The 15,448-nt window shown below is 38.1% G+C and overlaps 1 protein-coding gene across 2 annotated transcripts in view; it reads right to left on the minus strand.

Moving 5' to 3' along the window:
* Positions 1-267: 267 nt before the first annotated feature.
* LOC306866726 (protein O-mannosyl-transferase TMTC3-like) overlaps positions 268-15,448 on the minus strand; it is a 35,382-nt gene continuing 20,201 nt past the window's right edge. For both annotated transcript variants that reach the window (XM_079412023.1, XM_079412022.1), the window contains exons 8-14: positions 8,986-9,134; positions 8,787-8,907; positions 8,444-8,555; positions 6,707-6,810; positions 5,464-5,633; positions 4,605-4,831; positions 268-2,968 (exon numbers count right to left, since the gene is read on the minus strand). In XM_079412023.1, coding sequence (XP_079268149.1) covers positions 2,112-2,968; positions 4,605-4,831; positions 5,464-5,633; positions 6,707-6,810; positions 8,444-8,555; positions 8,787-8,907; positions 8,986-9,134 — 1,740 coding nt within the window. In that variant the 3' untranslated portion in view covers positions 268-2,111. The remainder of the gene's footprint in view (positions 2,969-4,604; positions 4,832-5,463; positions 5,634-6,706; positions 6,811-8,443; positions 8,556-8,786; positions 8,908-8,985; positions 9,135-15,448) is intronic.

The raw sequence follows: 15,448 nt of genomic DNA on the forward strand, positions 1-15,448 counted from the left end.
AAATACAACAAAGTGCCAATTGTTTGCAGCGCGCTTCATTACACACATATAACATTACAGCATGATCAGTTGCAACACAAGCTCAAGGCTGAAACCTAAGGCCTTAACAACAACTAAATTACAGTTGCAGCCTTTGGGCAGCACGTGAGTCAAAGGCGTGGGTGAATAATCTTGACTGTGTGGATTTTGCAGATCGAAAATGTATAATTTCTCTGTGCTTGCGACTCAAAACTTGTTTGCATAAAAAATGGCATTTATGAGACATTTGTGATGTAAGTAATTTTTATTGGAAAACTGTAGGCCCCTCCACCACTCATAAGTCAAAACATTAGTGCAATTAAAAAGGCAAATACCATAAATCAAGATGTAATGAATTGGATATGGGGTGAAAGCACAGCATGAGTAAACATGAGAGGAAAGAGTCCTAAAACATCATAAAGATTCAAGCTGAGCTGAGAGAAACTTGAAATATGACATTACGAACAGCTGAATTAGAGTTGAGAGAGATGATTTAGTGGGAAATGAACTCCCAACACTATATATATTCAATGATTAATATGATACAGCCATGTAAATCTGTCCTTATAGACTATCAAACTGACAATAAAATGTTTTAGTTTTTTTTAAATGTTGCAAACAGGTGCAGCGATTCAGGTTTCTTGTTCAAGATTTATGAGTGAACATCTCAATTGGCAAAACAGCCGATAGCACTGCAACTACATCTGCTACTTAATCAAGCAGTTTTGCTACTTAAAGTGGCGTTATTACATTAACACAACAAAATATCACATCATATGTGCCCCACATTAGTGTTAACACCGCTAGTGTTGTAGAATATATGGAAATGCACTCTCACAGGCTTTGAGGACTCTGCCTTGACAGATCAGTGAGCTCTCAGGCACCTTTTTTCTTTAAGATCTTCAGAAAGGTCAGAGGAGATAGAGGAAGCTATTTAAGGTAAACAGTAAAACGGTGACAGGATTCCAGGAAACAATATGCCCAACTCAACTGTATGCGCAACATGAATATTTGAAGTTCATCTGCAGCACATTAGAATACTGAAGTAACACACTGGAGTGTGATCTTGGCTTAGGAAATGAAAGACTGATTCTTTCCAAATAGAAAAGCTAAAAAAATAAAAGGTCTACGCTGTGATGTTCACCATATTAAATGGCCAGTTCACCCAAAAATGACAATACTGTCATCATTTACTCACCCCTATGTCACTTCAAACACATATAAAAGAAAATTTTAAGAACTGTTCAGTTCATTTCTGTCAAAGCAATTGTAATGCATGAAGACTAGAGTTTAAAAAAAAACATTGTACTTTTCTTTTGAAGTCATTTGAAAATCTGCATACGAAAATCCAATATATGAAATCAGTTAGAGCTCAAACGGTATTCAAACCATAAAGAAAAACCCCAGAAGCCTGCAAAAAGAGGGCTGGAGAAGGGAGGTGACCCTAATTCAGAATGAGATTATGTCAGAGGATATAATTAAATGCTGACACCATTTGGTGTCAAAACTTAAAAAAAAAAAAACAGCAACAGTGATACATGAACGAACAGCAGCAGAGAATTGGAGGAAGTGCAGTGATGTCATGCAAAAAGGGAGAGGGGTCTGCTGAGCTAAATTACAACAGCCATGTGACGGACCACCCGGAGGCCCTGCTAAAAATGGGCTGAATGATATTACCAATACTTTATTTGTGATTAGGAGTCATTCTTGCCAGTGGTATGGTAAATAGTGAAAAAAAAAGTGAAAAAATTAATCCAGTGACTCAAAGATAGACAATCATAAATAAACTATATGGTAATAAACGATTTTTAGTAGGGATTCTTTTTTAAAAAGTAACTAATTTTGTGCTTTTTCAGCGCATGTTGTGAGTACACATCTGGTTTCCCATTTCAGCCAAACAGCTTTACATAATTAAAGCTGTGGGAAAAGGAGGTATACCACACAATATATAAAAGACACAAAACAATCAAACAAAAGCGCCACGAAACATGCATAATCAAGGTCTCAATTTAAAAAAAAATTAAACAGAAGAGTCTCATTCTTGCACTTTAAATAGTTATATATAAAAATAGTGTGGTGGTTGATAAACAAGGTTAATCGCTGCTTAATATGCGTTCAATCTCCTCCAGTCTCTTCAAGGCAGCCGCCCTTTTCTTTTCTATATCTTTAATCTCTTTTGTGGATTTGCTCTTAGTCCGCTTGTCAAGCTTCTTTGATTGGCTGTGGCTGTGGCTCTGGCTGCTGATGCTTTCTTTGGGGGAGGATTTCCTCAAATTCTTCTCTTTCCTGGCCCCCTCCCCTGCTCCCGAGGCAACTCCCTGCTCTTCCTCCTCCTCTTGTTTGTCCTGTTGTTGTTGCTCTTGCTGCTTGTCCGATTCACTACCACCCTCTGTTGGTGCAATCGGCTGGCCCGCGGCACTCATGGCAGCCATTTTGTTACGTACAATGGCAAGGTGCCGTCTTATGTACTCTTCGTGCGGGGCCATGGTAAGAGTTTCCACCAGACAGTGCTCGGCACGCTGGAGCTCCCGTTCTTCGTAGTACACCACACAGAGGTTATGCTTGGCCTGCACGTTGCTGGGGTCCATTTTCAAGATGCGTTCGAAACAGGCCTTGGCGCCACGCGTATCCTTGCGGTGGTTCATGAGAATGTCTCCCTTGAGGATCAGGCCTTTGACGTGTTCCGGGTGGTACTGCAGCAGCTCCTCAAGCACCGGGAGAGCATCCAGTTCACGTTGCGACTGAGAGTAGAGGAGGGCCAAGTTAAACAAAGCACTGCGGAAACCGGGTTGCAGTCGAATGGCCTTCCGCATCCAGCGCTCGGCCTCTTCGTTTTTGTTAGCGTCCATTGCCAGCATGCCCAGGTTGAAGTAGCCGTTAGCATCATCTGGCTCTTCTTTCACGTAGGTGAGAAAGCGACGGTTTGCCTCTGGACGAAATTTTGCCTCACCTGTTAAAGAAGAACATTAGGAGATGCAAATATTACAATTAAATGAATTCAAGTCAAATTGCAAAACTGTCCTCATTTAACGATGTTGATCAATTTCATGCAAGTTTCCTTTTTTTTTTTTTTTTAAGTCGAGCACAAAATTTATTCATACCATATTGTAAAAACATTTGCACACAATAAAAGTGAATGTGGGAAAGGAAGTTTTTCCCTTTAATTTGACTATTGTAATAAAGCAACCAAAACAAAAAACAAATGGCACAAGAGTACGGTCACCAGATGTTTTAAGCAACTAAAATCAAATAAGTTAAAACGTTACATATCCAAAAATACAGGTTATTCAGATGAAAGTGAACCCACATGGATTAGTTATGCTTTTTTCTTTTGTGCTCAAAAGCCTGACAATGCTATCTCTAGTATTTTGGATCAGTTGTATGGCTTTGTTACAAGATCTACGTTGTTCACCATCCTATGTTGCAATGATAGGGTCAAAACGAGGGTAAGGAGTGTCGGTCAGCTTTTTATCACTCCTTGAAGACTGTTCCGAATAACTACTGTAGGCCAAAAATGGGGAAACTGTGGAAAGCAGGTTACATTTAAAATGAACTTGCTTTTATTTGAAAACCAATACAAATGGGCACAACTACAAAACCGAATAACAGTTGTGTCAAGCAGGCCTGTGAATTGATCGCAAAATACTTCCTCAGTCACATGATTAAACAGTCTGTACAACAGGCCTAAAGCCATGTGCAAATAGAGCCGTTGTATTCGTAGTATTTACATTGCAGCAGCGTAGGTGTGCAAATCTGAGAAAAATGACAAACTAATGCCTTACTCGAACTGCAAGGATCCATCAGTCTTTCCTGCTATTCAAAGCTAAGAGTGAAAAAAATGGCATAAAACTCAAAGTTAGGGTCAATGAGTCACATTCAATTTAAACTTATTGCTTTTGGATCAAATGCTAACATTTTTAGGCATGAGAACATGACCGAATTAGGTGAGAGGTTGTTGCCTTAGCTTGGGGTGGCACACAAAGAATCCATAGGTTAATATCTTGGCTTACGCTCCTGACGTCTAACCTCGTGTGAATCAAACATTAAGTAGCAAACTGTCGCTTTCACAGAGTTTACTGAACACCTCACCGTTTCTTGTAACTGACTCAATGTTTTTTTTTGAAGATCTGATAAATAATAAATTCGGGAGTGTATTTTGCAACATTATTTCCCCAGAATCTACTGTGCTGCCATACACAGGTGGTATGTGGTACAGATTTTAAGGCATCAATGGCAAACTTCTGATGCAAATAGTATGTCTCATAGCCAAAGATGCATAGCCAAATTTGAAAGCATCATAGCATGCATATTTCATGGAGAAGGCAACCAAAGACTTCAAGATAGTGGATGAAGTGAGCATATAATGTTGACTATAAATAAACTTAATGTGTTATGAAGGGTATCAACTGTGAGTTGAGTGCCTGCGTGCCACGCAAAATTGCTGCTCTTGTAGAGCATTCCAAGTTGCTTAAGATGTTTTATGATGGTTAGGATGCTTAGAAGGCAGCAGTCTATGTAGGCAGCTCATTAAGTTTTGTGACAGAGCTAACTTTGTTTCTTGGTTCAAATTGCCATTGCCCACACACCTGACTCTTGCATGAGAAGCGCAGAGTTGAAGAGTGCTAGTTTGTGCCGTGGATTCAGGTCCAATGCACGATTAAAGTTTCTCAGAGCCTCTGATGGGTCCTTCATCTCAATATTGACAATTGCTAGATTGTACCAGAGGTCTGCATTGGTATGGTCCAGATCCAGTGCTCGTAGGTAGGCATCCTTCGCCTCACTGGGCTTGTTCATTTTCAGCAGAAGCTCCCCTCTGAGTTTTAAGAGAAACAAAAAGACATTTTTGGAATACCTCTCGCAGGACATCTCGGAAATCTAACACATGTACAACAAGAAAGATTTAGCAAATAGTTTGAGTAATACAATGGTTTTGTTTTGATTTTTTCTTTGGTTTGCCTTGTACTCTTTTCACAGAGCAGCTAAAAGAAGTCCTGACATTCACGAGAACCAAGGCATTCCAGTAAATTCACTTTCAATTGCTTATCTAATAAACATTTCATTAACAGGATGAGACATGTAGAGAGAAATCACAAAGTGTGTAGGCCAAGTCAATTTTCACTTGATGCAAGATATAAAAAGATACTCTCTTACTGTGGCTTGTGATGTCAGCACATATCTATGAGAAATGTTTTCTTATGGATTGCAAAAAAGGTCTAGGGCGGGTGTTAAATTGTAAGACACGGGTGCTCAATTCTTTTCAACAATTGTATCTCTTGAATATCATCCAGTGTATACATGGGCGACAAAAAAAACCATGACTCAATAACCTCATCAAAGCCAAAATACTGTCTCAACTACAACTCATTCGGTTTCATTTGGCCATGTCAGTAAGCATGCAAGTATACAAACACATTTTTGACCCTGTCAGCACGAATGAAGACTTGCCGACTGATGTAGGCTTGCTTGAAGTCCGGTCTCATGCTGATGGCCTGCCTATAGAGTTGGTCGGCTTCTTCCAGGCGGGAGTCATTCACCCGAATTAGGTTCGCCAGATTAATGTAGACGTTCAGATGGTTGGGGGCCACACGGGTTGCATACTTCTTCCCTGGAATGATCTGCCAATGTTTTGGAAAGGTCAGCCAAGGTTTTAAGTATTTACATTTACATAAATTTGACTAAGTATAACAATAATATATTCAGTATGGTCTTTCCATACATTCCAACATGAAATATAGGCCCATGTGAAGTTACAGGTCATAAGTTTGGTTTCAAAAAAAGTCAAGCAGAGAAAAGTCAATATGCTTTAGGTACATCAAAGCTTTCTACTTGCTAATCAGATGTAAATCGCATTAAGGGGCATTCACTTTTTAGAGATCATCTGATTGGACTAAAATCTGTGTCATGCAGGGTGAGTCATAAATATGTTGGGTTCATTTTCACAATACAAAAACTTAAATGCGCACACTACTGTTAAAAAGTATGGGGGCAATACAATTTTTAAAATAAAGAAATCACTACTTTTATTTAATAAGGATGCACTTATTGAAATTTGTTTGTTTATAATGTTCTTCATAAATGCTGTTCTTTTTCACTTTCTGTCCATTGAAGTAATCTGAAAAAACAAGCAGAACCTTTCTAGCATATAGATGAACGCTAATACACATGGACTAAAAGCCACAAACTATTTCTTATTCAGTTTAGACAGTTTTTTATTTTATTTATGCTAAAAATAAAAGACTTTTTCACCTTTTATTTATATAAAATAGAGGAAGATTTCAGATCTTTTAACAGTCCCTGTGAGCCACTAATTCGCAGACTAAAACTTCCCTTAAAATTTGATAACCTTCTTTAAAATTACAGCTGTTTGGTTTTGTAACATTCAGGCAGTGATAGTTTATCTTGAGATAAGCTAGGTCATTGTCTTGCACCGTGCAACACAATGGCAGTGGAAAATTAAAACTGTTGCATTTGGCTCAGGGGAATGTAGTAGGAGAGGAAAACAGGAAAGGAGGTAACAAGTTTTCTTGTGCTGGACAGCAAATCATATCTGAACTGCGTATCACCAGAAGACTGCTCAGAAGATCATTATAGTTAGGAAATTAAAGTATTTTATTGTTCATTTCAACATTTGTTTGCAACCTAAATACAAACAGAACTTTTTTTTTTTCCTCATATGGGGGTTTCGTACCTGTGGCATAAGGGATTTTGCAATTAGATATGCCTCCTCTGCCTCTCTGGACCTGTTTAGGTTTTTGTAGGTTCTCCCAACGTTCATGTGGGCCCCAATGTCATCTTAGAAGAGGACAAAATGTTTAGTAAAGAATCAAGAAAACAGCACAGACTAAACCTCAGAGACAGAGTAGATAGTGGAATGTGAATTATATGGCTTGAGTGCAACAAATAATAATGGTTACAGGCAGCTGACCACTTTAATACACAGTTGGGATGTGAACCGGCGGGAAAGACCAGGAAGAGGAAAAGCACCTCCTGTGAAAGTGCTCACTTTACAACCATGTGGCCCATGTAACCTCAAACAACAGAGAGCTAACCAACAGCGTTGGTAGGTTTCGATGTGTTAAACTGATAATGCTACCAGCATTTTATAAGAAATCCCTGGCCACACTCAAGCGGTATAGGCTAGAGTTTTTGTTATGAAAAGCAAACTGACACGTATAGATAGCCTGCCCAGGATTTCCTCATTCATTAGTGTGCTTACAGAGTTAATCTGGGAAAAACACATCTTGGGTGGTGGGTCATGTTAGCTCAATAAACCAACATAACTTAAACAATTAAAGTCAATAGTCTAATGGCTTTGGCAGCCACAGCCGTCTTCCTCACAGGTAGTCTGACAGAAGTGCAGAAAAGCCAATACAAAACCTAAATCCTCATCTTCTCACATCAAATCCTTAAATCCACATATTCTCAAGACACTAAAGTGTGAAAACAGTTTTATACGGGAATGTTTTCATACAGACCCAATAAATACTACATAAACTACTTAGCTTATACACAATTTGAAATTGTCTTTACCATCATGCCTCCAAACTTATAATAATAATAATAAGGCAGAATTTCCCACACCTCCCTAAAACAACATATCCAGTGTTGTGTTTTGTTTAAAATAAACTCCATTTTAACGTCCTCTGCCAAAATTTTCGAAAGAACTGATGGAAATATTACCCATGCAAGTGTTTTTAGTACATTGTGTCTGTGGAAAACAATGTGGTGCAAAATCATTCCCAGAGATGCACTATCATTTATCATTAGCCTAAATGACTCTGTAAAAAAACAGCTTGAAGTTCACATAAAATAAAATCGGCCTCATTTACTTTCTTAATATTGTTATTGTGAAAGTTTCATTGGTGCTAATAAAATTTGTTTTCATAATCTTTAAAAGATAACAACTTGATCTTCTTCTGAAACTAATTTTCTTTGATTCCACATGCCAATTGGATAATATTAACTAATAGCCAAACGGCTATAAGCAGTCAGTCTGGCTCCATTATCTGAATATACTACCCACTCCAATAAACTCCCAATGGGATAAAATCCCCATTCTACATTCTTTCCTCATTGAGTAACCGGTTTCATTCACAATTACGCAAATTTCAAAAGATAATCTGGCAAATGAGTCAAAACCTGCACATCACCTGTTCCACCTGCTGCCCTCATGTAGAAGATACAGGTCCATACGCGCTAGAACAGCCAGGCTGATCCACAGCCTCCACCCAGAGGCAGTGAGGCTGCTAAACAGACAATCTCTCCCCATTCTGCCCATATGCATAGGCACACATTACATCCCACCACAAAAATAACTGACTGGACTGCATCACTTTGCACTTTGTTACCATTGCTATGCAGTGGGGATGCTCTAACGATATTTCGTTGTTTATAATTATGACAATGACAAAAAAGAATTGAATACCTGGTTGCACTCTTGTGGCCTGAAGGAAGTATCTCAATGCTCTCTCATAACCGTTCTGATTCTCCAAAGCATGTCCCACATTGTTCCAGAGTTTGGCATTGTTCCTGTTCACCTGGAGGAAAACAATTTTAAAATGCTTCAGGCCAGGCTGACATAACAAATCATATTTTCCAGACATCATTTCATTGTACTCTTGTTAATATCTGGATTCGCTCTTTGAAATAAGGCAGCGAGCTGGATTTATTCAAAGTAATGATCTCAAAATACAAGTATACAATATGTATGAGCCTGTGGCCAGATGTGGATCTATAAATGAATAATGTGTCCTTGGATGTGTTTGTACTTTCAGTGCAGATGTAAAAAGCGTGTATTCGGACTCCCAATCCCAGTTTCTGTTGAAAGTCTTGACGGCGTGTATTGTTAGAAGAACTCCCATGAGCAACCAAGACATTTTCTTTAGGCCTCTGGATAAGGTCACAAAAACAGGGAATGAGACTCTGAACATTTAAAAGGAATAAAGTATTTGTTTAAAGAATGTTTACCCTCTTTGGGACAGGAGTTTAAATCCATGGGCTACCAAAACACAAAATCCCATGCTGGGCACGTACAGGACCCTTTCGGCTACAACAAAGCCCACAGGGAAAAACAGATTGGATGCAGGGATAAAAGGAAGGACGATCAGCGACAGTGCCTAAAGGAAACAAAAAGGCCAGAGAAATAATTAAAATATTTGTATTAAATGAATAATTCATCCAAAAATGGAAATTTGTGGTTCTTTGAGAATGGTAATTAAAAAATAACAAGCACAATGTACATACATATTTCTTGCTTTAAAAGAAAGTGCATTAATCAGTTAATAAAAAGGAGAAAAGTACTGTGTAGTTTTTCACACTGAACAAAATATTTTCACAACAGTGAATAAACGCACAGCTCATATCTTAGCCTATGATAAATGTCTCCAGAAGGCATCTATTTACATAACTTCCTTTAGATCTTCAGCAATAACACAGTAAATTGTGCGCATGACCAGGGGTCTGTCCCAAGGAGAACGCATCATCATAAAGGAATAATGGAGGGTAAAAAGGAAAGAAATCTTTTCTTTCATCTGAGGAACACATAGGGAGAGATTCTGAAAAAGTCCTCTTTATTATTGCTTTTTGGTCACTCAGACTGAAGCTTTCAAGCTTTAAAAAGCACCAATTACTTTATGTACTATATTACAAGTCTTCTAACATCATTTGACAGCTTTGTACAAATTAAAATTGAATGTGTTGTTCATAGGTGAATTACTGAGAAGAGCTATAATGAATGTCAAAAAGTTTGATAATTCTAAAACAATACATTTAGGTCCGTTTCTCACACAAAGTTATCACATGAATTCAGGAGACTTGGAACAAGTCACATTGAGCAATTTTAAGATTTCTTTGTAAACATTTATTGGAATTGCACAGAAAAAAAAACAACCAGCAAGTTTAAATGTACTCCTTTTATGTTCCAAAAAAAAAAGTCTGAAAAGAAGTCAGGATTGAAACATGTACGCATGTTCTTTGTGAACATACATTAAAGGGATCGTTCAGCCAAAAATGAATACTTTGTCATCAATTACACGTTGTTCCAGACCTGTGTGAGTTTCTTTCTTTTGTTGAACACAATTTTGAATTATATTTTGATGAATTTGGTCGCATGGAAAATAATATGGAAGTCAATGGCTACAAGCAACTGTTTGGTTACCAACATTCTTCAAATATCTTTACTTGATTTATCTTATCTTTTGTGTTCAACAGAAGAAAGAAATTCAGTCAGGTTTGCAACAACATAAGGGTAAGATGCAGGGGTTCAGTGTTACTGATCTTATCATCAGTGATGATAAGAGTAAATGTTCATTTTCATTTTCGGGTGAACTGTTTCTTAAAGATATTAAGGTATAAAATATCATTGTGTACAGCTCAAGTCTCTTTGTGCAAGCTTCAAGTTTTTTTGTTTTTTTTACTAAACAAATGTTTCTCAAGACTATCAAGCCTCTAAACACAGTACTTGACCCCCTAGGCGAAAGTGCAAATCATTGCCCATCCAAAAAAGCAATGACCTGTTTTTTCCTAACTCTTTGAAATCTAATGAGGTGAAGTAGAAACGCCAGTTTCTCTGGCAATCCAATAAGGGATTTGTCTAAGTGGCAACTCTGAGTGGGCACAAAAACAGCCCAGTACACCAAGAAATTCCATAAGCAAAAATCTTGGATTTAAATGTTCTCATTGTTTGCTTCAGACAAGCTTGTGCAGGTCTGAATGCTAATCACTTTGGTTTCATAAAGCTTTGTCTGAAACCAAGACCATGAGTTTGATTAATCTGGAACTAAACTCAATTATACATGCTTGACCTGTAGGACAAGTGCAAGAAAACTACCAGGCCACATAATCACGTCGGTCCGAGATAATTTCTCCAAGCGGTGGCAACATTCAAACAGATATGATTGATTCAACACAAATGAGAACATGTCAATGCAGTGCTCCTCAAACATGGTCCTTCTCATCAAAACCACAAGCAAACACGCCTGTCTTGCACAATACATGCCAGGCCACAAGATGTAAGATTGGGATTATAGGTTTTATTTACGAAAAGCACCTTATGACAAGGTGATGGATCAGGATTTTTTGTAACACTGAACCCCTGCGAGGGCACAGCCCTTGGACACCCTGTTTTGAAGAACAAACTAATTTTGTTTTGTCTAGCTACGGCTAATCTCACCCTTTTTATGAGCAGAAGAGTCGCTTTTCAAAGCCCGCTCATATTTATGAGTATCATCCCGAAAAAACAGGGGCATTCATCTCACATTGTGCGGTCTTGAAAGCAAATCGCAGAAATTGGTTTTGGCGGCAGCTTCAGAGTACGTCAAGAACCAAACTGTCATGCGTTGCTTCTGCAGGGGTGGATTTAACAGAGCCGAAAGCAGCAGTACAGGGAACATCATATTTATCCAATTTGCTTGATGTTTCAGAGGCCAAAATCAATCTTGATGAAAGAAGTTCCTGCACAAACAAAAGCTTTGTCTGTGGTTATCATAAGCTGCGTGCTGTTTGGTTGCTTTGGAACATGCAACACTGAGGAAAAAAAAAAAAACTTCACAGTCAAATTAGCCAAACTTTCACAACAAAAGTGTTTCCTGTTTGCTCAGAGTGAGTGTCCAGGGCCTGCACACAGGGAATCATTAAAATAACTAACCGTGGCCAAATAAAACAGATTCAGACTAATATCCTCATGCAACCTGTTCTCTGTCTCCTAACTACGCAGACCAGAGCAAAATGTTAATACCCAAGCCCTCCTCCATCATCTTTGCGAACTGTCCTTTAATACTGATTTGTGGCCCCCTGGTCTCGAAAGGCAGCCTCTGCCAACAGAGCGAGGAAGTTCACCAAACTCTGTTGACAGTGCGTGGAGACGCAGATGAAGAATTCATGCCGCTGTTACACAACAAACCAGTGGAGAGCTGAACACACAAGACGAACGGATTTCAACTATGACATTGTGAACTCTTGCGAGCATGGAATCAGCCAGTGGTTGAACATATGCAGACATCAGAGCTGCAGTGCCAGACTATAAGACGATAACATCTTTTATGATGGACTGAAAAAAAACAGCTCTTTTGGCTGTAAATTGAGAAGAAGAAAATGTTGTGAGAGACTAAACATTTAAAAACATGAAATTGTTCAGTTATTGTAAATGAAATGATCACAGATAATAATTTTGATGTACTCTGCCTGACTGAAACCTGGCTTAAACCAAATGAATATTTTGGTCTAAATGAGTCTACTCCACCAAGCTACTGTTATAAACATGAGCCCCGTCAGACTGGTCATGGTGGAGGTGTTGCAACAATATATAGTGATATTCTCAATGTTACTCAGAAAACAGGATACAGGAGGTTTAACGCATTCGAAATACTTCTGCTTAATGTTACACTGTTAGATATGCAAAAGAAATCTCTCCTATCTCTTGCTCTGGTATATGACCCCGCCAGGATTTACAGTGTTACTTTAACACTCTGTAGATTGGGACAATATGTACTCTGAGCAGAGTTGATTTAACTCTGGGGATTTTGCTGTGCATTCTCTCAAGAAAGAAACTCGTAATCTTGAGCGCAAATGGAGAAAAACTAACTTATAAGTTTTTAGAATTGCGTGGAAAAACAGTATGTCCAGCTATAGACAGGCTCTAAAAGCTGCCAGGGCAGAGCATATCCGCAAACTCATAGATAATAACCAAAACAATCCAAGGTTCTTATTTAGCACAGTGGCTAGATTAACAAATAAACAGACACCGCCCGATCTAAATATTCCTTCACAGTTTAATAGTAATGATTTTATTAATTTCTTTACTGATAAAATAGATAACATCAGAAATACAATAACAAATGTAGATTCTACTGCGTCTAGTATTTCAGCTTCATTCATCGCACCCAAAGAAAAACTGCAGTGCTTTACAACTATAGGACAGGAAGAGCTAAATAAACTCATCAGTGCATCTAAACCAACAACGTGTTTATTAGATCCTGTACCCACTAAACTACTGAAAGAGTTGTTACCTGTAGCAGAAGAACCGCTTCTCAATATAATTAACTCAACGTTATCTTTAGGTCAGGCCCCAAAACCATTCAAGCTGGTGGTTATTAAGCCTCTTATTAAGAAACCACAACTAGGTTCTAATGAACTGGCAAATTACAGACTCATTTCAAATCTTCCGTTTATTTCTAAAATTTTAGAAAAAGTTGTGTCTGCTCAATTGTGCTCCTTCTTGCAAAAAAATGATCTCTATGAAAAATTTCAGTCAGGTTTCAGGCCTCACCATAGTACAGAAACTGCACTTGTTAAAATTACAAATGACTTGCTTCTTGCTTCAGACCAAGGCTGCATCTCATTGCTAGTATTACTTGATCTTAGTGCTGTGTTCGACACTATAGACCATGACACACTCATAGATCGATTACAAAACTATACTAGTATTCAAGGGCAGGCTTTAAGATGGTTTAGATCCTACCTGTCCGATCGCTACCACTTTGCTCATTTAAATGGGGAGTCATCTCAATTATCACCAGTAAAGTATGGAGTACCACAAGGATCTGTCCTAGGTCCTCTGCTATTTTCAATATACACGTTGCCCCTTGGTAATATTATTAGAACTCAACTATATATCTCAACAAGACCAGATGAAACTTCTCAACTATCTAAGCTAATAGATTGTGTAAAAAAATTTAAAAGATTGGATGACCAATAATTTCCTCCTATTAAATTTAGATAAGACAGAGATATTACTTATTGGACCAAAAAACAGTAGACAGAATCTCTTGGATTACAATTTGCAACTAGACGGATGCACTGTTACATCCTCTAAAGTCAAAAATCTGGGTGTTATATTAGACAGCAACTTCTCCTTTGAAAATCATATTTCCCATGTTACAAAAACAGCATTCTTCCATCTTAGAAACACTGCCAAGCTTCGAAACATGCTACCTGTTTCTGATGCAGAAAAGCTAGTTCATGCATTCATGACCTCTAGACTGGACTATTGTAATGCACTGCTAGGTGGTTGTCCTGCATCTTCAATAAATAAGCTACAGATAGTCCAAAATGCAGCAGCTAGAGTTCTTACCAGGTCAAGAAAATATGATCATATTACCCCAATTTTACAGTCTCTGCACTGGCTACCTATTAAGTTCCGTATCATTTACAAAATATTATTACTTGCCTATAAGGCCCTAAATGGTTTAGCTTCTGCGCACCTAACTCGTCTTCTATCACGCTACAATCCAACCCGCTCCCTAAGGTCGCAAAACTCTTGGTAGTACCTAGGATAGCAAAGTCCACTAAAGGAGGTAGAGCTTTTTCACATTTAGCTCCCAAACTCTGGAATAGCCTTCCTGATAACGTTCAGGGTTCAGACACACTCTCTGTTTAAATCTAGATTAAAGACATCTCTTTAGCCAAGCATTCACATAATGCATCTTATAATCTTGTACTGCAGTTATATTTGATCAAATGTACATTATTATTATTCTTTAGCTTGGGTTGAACAAATCATTTTTGCTTAGATGGAACAGCAGCTACGCTAATTATGTCTCTATTTGTTTCTCTGTTTCTGCCACAGGATTAACATCCCATGGTAACTAGGAATTACAGAAGCTTCAGTCTGGATCCAACCCTTAAATGATCTGAGATGACCGAACACCTGAGAAAAGATAATGCCAACCCCTCAGAGGACCTCAGAGGATGTCAACGCTCAGACAACATACAGAATTACCAAATTTTTCCATAAGTTAAATATATTAAGGTTCTGCAATATATAAATATATTGTGGAAACTTAATTTCCTGTAGAGCTGCTTTGCAACGATTTGTATCGTAAAAAGCGCTATACAAATAAACTTGAACTTGAAATACACATAGTTTCAAAAGTTCAATGGGAAGGCGTCTGTGTGTTCAGACAGGTGACATTAATCATGTGCTGTGGGTCGCAACAAGTTTCTAGAAGCTGTTAAAAAAAGGTCCAGAAAGAAGGACCGTACTTTTAGACTTCAACTCAATGACTAATAAATTGCCCCAAAAATGTCCCATTTTGGGTAGTAATTACCATCTGTTTAAAATTAAAGGTTGTGACGCACATGCATTTTTAGAAATTAAGTGCCTTCTTTAACTTCCTTCTAGTTAAAACAGTTAAGCGCCTTTTCGGCTTTTTGTTCCCACAAGATTACAAACAAGCTGGACCAGCCTGAAAATACATGTCTTTAGAGTAATTTGAGTGTAAATAGCTAAAATTATGTTGCCGGATTGTATTACTGATTTGCTGTGACTGAAACGTAATCTTGACAAACAGGGTCCAAAATGAATTCACTCACCGAGTGCCAAATGAGAGTAGTCAGTTGGGCAGAAATTTCAGGAACTGTAATATAATACTTTGTTTAAATTAAATAAGAACAATAGTACTTATTGTCATGAACATTTTTCATGAGAAGTTTA

Source organism: Barbus barbus, assembly GCF_936440315.1.
Source record: "Barbus barbus genome assembly, chromosome: 48".
Taxonomy (NCBI): Eukaryota; Metazoa; Chordata; class Actinopteri; order Cypriniformes; family Cyprinidae; genus Barbus; species Barbus barbus.